Raw genomic sequence first — 4,211 nt, 5'->3', positions numbered from 1 at the left:
AATTTTCTTGGTCTGGCATCTTTTAGGGCTCCTAGGCACTGGATCTGGTTGCGCTGGTGGATCTAAGGACCCTGCAGAGGGAAAGGAGTGCCCTCTGGCTGTATTTCCTCAGTACAGGTGCAGGATCTGTTCCTTAGCCAAGGACCTTGCAGACAATATGGCAGACTTGGGGGGTCATTTGGAACAAAGAAGCTCTGCAGCAGGAGTTGGATGGGCCCTGTTCTTCCTTCTGGACTGTCTGCTTGGGGGGCATACATTGACCCTTCTGGATGGATCTCCTCAGCATAGGAACAGGGACTCGTCAATAGCTTTAATTATTAATGGCTTTAATTATCCAATATAAATAACTGAGACATTGTGTTTGTCTTGAGCATACATAAGACCTCATAGCCTTAGGCTGTGTAGAACCCAGAAATTAAGAAGGGGATGTGATTGGCCAGGGCAGATGCTCAGCATGGGCTGATAAGTCTAGCCCTTCTGCATTAAGTTTATCTTTCTAAAGATAATCTGTGATTTGTTTACCCACATTACCTGGAACCACTCTATTTTCTAAAGATAAATTGGATATGCTCGTCTTGTGTTATTTGTAATTTACATTCGAGGGCATCGTCTGGTCACTTTATAATTGTGTAGATCCATCTTCCCATTGTTCTGCTCTAAACAGTCAAAGGATTTGTGAAGGAGCTGTGTTGTATTCTATAAGACCACAATAATGTGGCCATTTTATCTTGGCACATAGGAAATTGCAATAATTGATCCCAGGTCCAGTTAATAGAGGAGAATCCTTCCTCCAAGCACAACTGGTTTCTGTTGTGAGGCTCCCAGATATTTGCCTAGCTTGAGGTTTAGACACCTCTCTTTTCCATCTTTCCTTTTACCCATTGTTATGTTAAGCATCAGATGATTCTTCAGTTAGATAGTCTTGGGGCTGGGAGAAGAAGTTCTCATCCTAGAGAATGCAGAGAAGACTACTTTGCTTTTATATAAAAAGAGTGGGATGGTTGTTTCCATCTGTAAAATCTACTAGGACACAAGAAGGGCTTTAATCCTTCAGTAACTATCAGGACACAAAATGGTAGAGGGATAGCCGTTTAAAGTACAAAGCCTGTTTCCATGCAACAGACTCCTTATGCTCCCAATGGTCACTCTCCATCTCTGCTTTCCAATTTCAACAGGAACAAGATTGTAGGTAACATTAATGTTTAAGTCAGGGACACTTTCCCATTTCCACAGAGTCACAAGAAGGGCAAGAAAGGGTCCCATTGAATGTACAATCAAATGGACAAAAATCCTGGTCCCACTCAGCCAGAGTGACAGAACCTGGCAGTGAAAGAAATCTGGATCCAGGGAAAATTTTGAAATATAGACTCAACTTTCTTCATATTTCTATTGAGTTTTTCTAATAGTGGAGAACTTCAGTGAGATCACATACAAGGGACCAACCAAGGGAGATATCCTTCCTGTTGCAGTGTTTAAGAGTAATGTTTGTATAGAGTCATTCACTTGCGTTTGGTCTGAGTAAGAAACAGATTGAGAGGACCACACAGAACATATTGTTTTGCTAGGTACCACAGGGTCTTAGCCTGCAGGAAATGACAGAAGAACTTATTCAGAGGCCTTATTTAGCTTCTTGAGTTACACTGGGTCATTTCTTTGGGAAATTGTATTTGAAAATTGTTCAGATTTCATCCATAGTCAGGATGGTTTGTGAATGAGTGGAGCAGGTCATCAAACTTTTCTTGGGAATGTAGGAAAGGACACAAGCCCTCTTCTTGTTCTTCCATGTGGTAGAATATTTGATCACATTATAAAACCTAAGACAGTTTAAAAGAATCAACCTTAGATCAAGAGGTGGAGCCAACAACTACATGGAAGAAATTAGCTATTGAGAATACATAGGAACCACAAAGATGAATAGAAAGATGCACAGGAAAAAGTAGGAAGGAAATGGAGTATGGCATTTTTTTTTTTGGCATGACTGGAGAGGTACTCTCTTGCTGGGTCTCTGACCGAAAAGGAAGAGCAACTAGTTTCTTCTAGGCCTCTCTGAGGTAGCAGGTTTTCACCCTAACATTTGACTCTCTAGTCTTTATTGATAAAAAAAAGATAGAGATTTAGTTAGAAATGTATATCTTTGCCAGCAACAGAGCCTCTGCTGACAAACAAGAAATCCCACAGGGCTGCAGCTTTACTAGTGGGTTGCTGATTTGGGGACACAGGACCAACATAGCAGTTAAAATATCAGTAGATTCATGTGCAGTCACTAAACCCACAGAAAATCAAAACTCCATGGTAATTTGTCCGAAACTAGGCTTGGAACTTTGGTACTCTAGACAGTTCTGTTTTTGAAGAAGTTAATGAGTCTCACCAGGGTCTGGCAACTATCATGCAAATGTTTGTAGGACCAATGGAACATACTGCTAGGCCTGACACTGGGCTACCATTAGAACTATCTTTCAGTTTTACATGTATTCATAAATAAAGGAGTGGTGACATATTCAGTGTCAGGTTTTATATGCCACAATTTGTATTATATACACTGATTTAACGAAGTTTTTCTTTGTTTGATGGTTCAAACAAGAGGAAATGTTTACTATTGGAAAATATTCAAATTAAAAATGATGAAAAATGACATTAAATCATCACTATCATCACTACTAATGAAACAGTAATACATTTCTATAAATTTCCCTTTATTGGTATATGTTACAAACATAAAAAGAAAAACAATACATTATCCATAGTCTTTATCTAGCCATGCTATTCAAAGACTATGGTAATTATGTACTGCTCAGTCTATAAGTTCTCCACAAAGTTAACTTGTTTGACCCATAATTTTCTCATAGCTTTCTTCATTTCCTGATTTCTCAGTGTGTAAATAATAGGATTCAGTAAGGGAGTAATAGCAGTATATAACAGAGCAAGCATTTTACTGCTTGCAAAACTGCCAAATGGCCAGGCATAAATGAAAATACAGGGTCCAAAGAACAGAGTGACCACCATTATGTGGGCAGACAATGTGGACAGAGCCTTGGAAAGCCTGCCAGGTGATTTGTGCTTTACAGTGACCAGAATGACAATGTAAGAAAGGAGCAAGAGGATGAAACAGATAAAAGACAGCAGCCCACTGTCAGCAATGACAAATAACTCCAGAGTATTTGTTTCAATACAAGCAAGCTTGATTACCAGGGGGAGATCACAAAATATGTTATTTACAATATTGTGGCCACAGAAAGGCAGATTCACTATCAATACCATCTGACTCATGGTGTGTATGAAACCAATTGTCCAGGAAAGTAATACAGATGCATGCAGCAACCTGTGACTCATAATTGTCCTGTAGTGCAGGAGTTTGCATATGGCCACGTATCTATCAAAGGCTATGACTATCAAAAGTGTCATTTCAGCACCCCCAAAGAGGTGCATTAAGAACATCTGTGCCATGCATCCCCATTGAGAGATGCTCTTGTGTTCTGCAAGCAAGTCTCTGATCATCTTGGGTGTTGTTACTGTGGAAATTCTCATGTCCAGTAAGGAAAGGTTTCCAAGAAGAAAGTACATGGGAGAATGAAGGGTAGAATTAGCTGCCACTGTGGCTATAATGAGACTGTTGCCTGCCACAGTTGCACCATAGATCAAAGAAAATTTCACAAAGAAGAAAATCTGAAGTTGCCAATCTCCAGAAAATCCCACTAAAATAAATTCTGTCACAGATGATCCATTTTCATAATCCATTTATTCAATTCAGAAAGCTTCTGGAAGTTCTTTAAATACAATAAGGTGGAAAACAAAAGCAAGCCACAGTTATTGTTAGTAAGGATATATTTTTGTTATTAGTACAATATTGATTGATGATCTGAAAACATTCAATGTAACATATCAATATGACTGAATGTAACTTGAAATGATTTTAAGCATCACAAACCTTGAACACAATATTTTTATACAATATAGAAATTATTTGAATGGATAAAAGTTCTATCACTTTATTTTATCATATGATATATTTTAGTAGATCCTCTATTTTTTCATTCTTTTGTTCACATAGAAATAAAAATAAAGATTAGATGATGATAATAACTGTTTTTTTGTCTCTAATATATCAGGGTCTCCATGTCATTGGATTCCTCATAGTTAGGTTATTCAAATATAAAAGGATGTAGAGTCAAAACAGGAAATACACTGATCTGCATTTCTGAAGAGATCAACAA

At 38.1% G+C, this 4,211-nt stretch overlaps 1 protein-coding gene across 1 annotated transcript; it reads right to left on the bottom strand.

Annotated features, from left to right (window-relative positions):
- Nucleotides 1-2,796: 2,796 nt before the first annotated feature.
- On the bottom strand, nt 2,797-3,735 carry LOC126491374 (olfactory receptor 4L1-like). Its single transcript, XM_050126966.1, has one exon. The coding sequence runs from the start codon at nt 3,733-3,735 to the stop codon at nt 2,797-2,799; it is 939 nt and encodes a 312-aa protein (XP_049982923.1).
- Between the last annotated feature and the right edge of the window lie 476 nt (nt 3,736-4,211).

Source organism: Alexandromys fortis, unplaced genomic scaffold, assembly GCF_014885135.2.
Source record: "Alexandromys fortis isolate MF-2015 unplaced genomic scaffold, M_Fortis_MF-2015_v1.1 scaffold_233, whole genome shotgun sequence".
Classification (NCBI taxonomy): Eukaryota; Metazoa; Chordata; class Mammalia; order Rodentia; family Cricetidae; genus Alexandromys; species Alexandromys fortis.
The sequence above is the reverse complement of the archived record's forward strand: the minus strand, read 5'-3'. Positions and strand labels throughout refer to the sequence as shown.

Bases quoted from the DNA above. Each gene is read 5' to 3' on its own strand.
- LOC126491374 (XM_050126966.1), bottom strand. From the start codon at position 3,735: ATGGATTATGAAAATGGATCATCTGTGACAGAATTTATTTTAGTGGGA.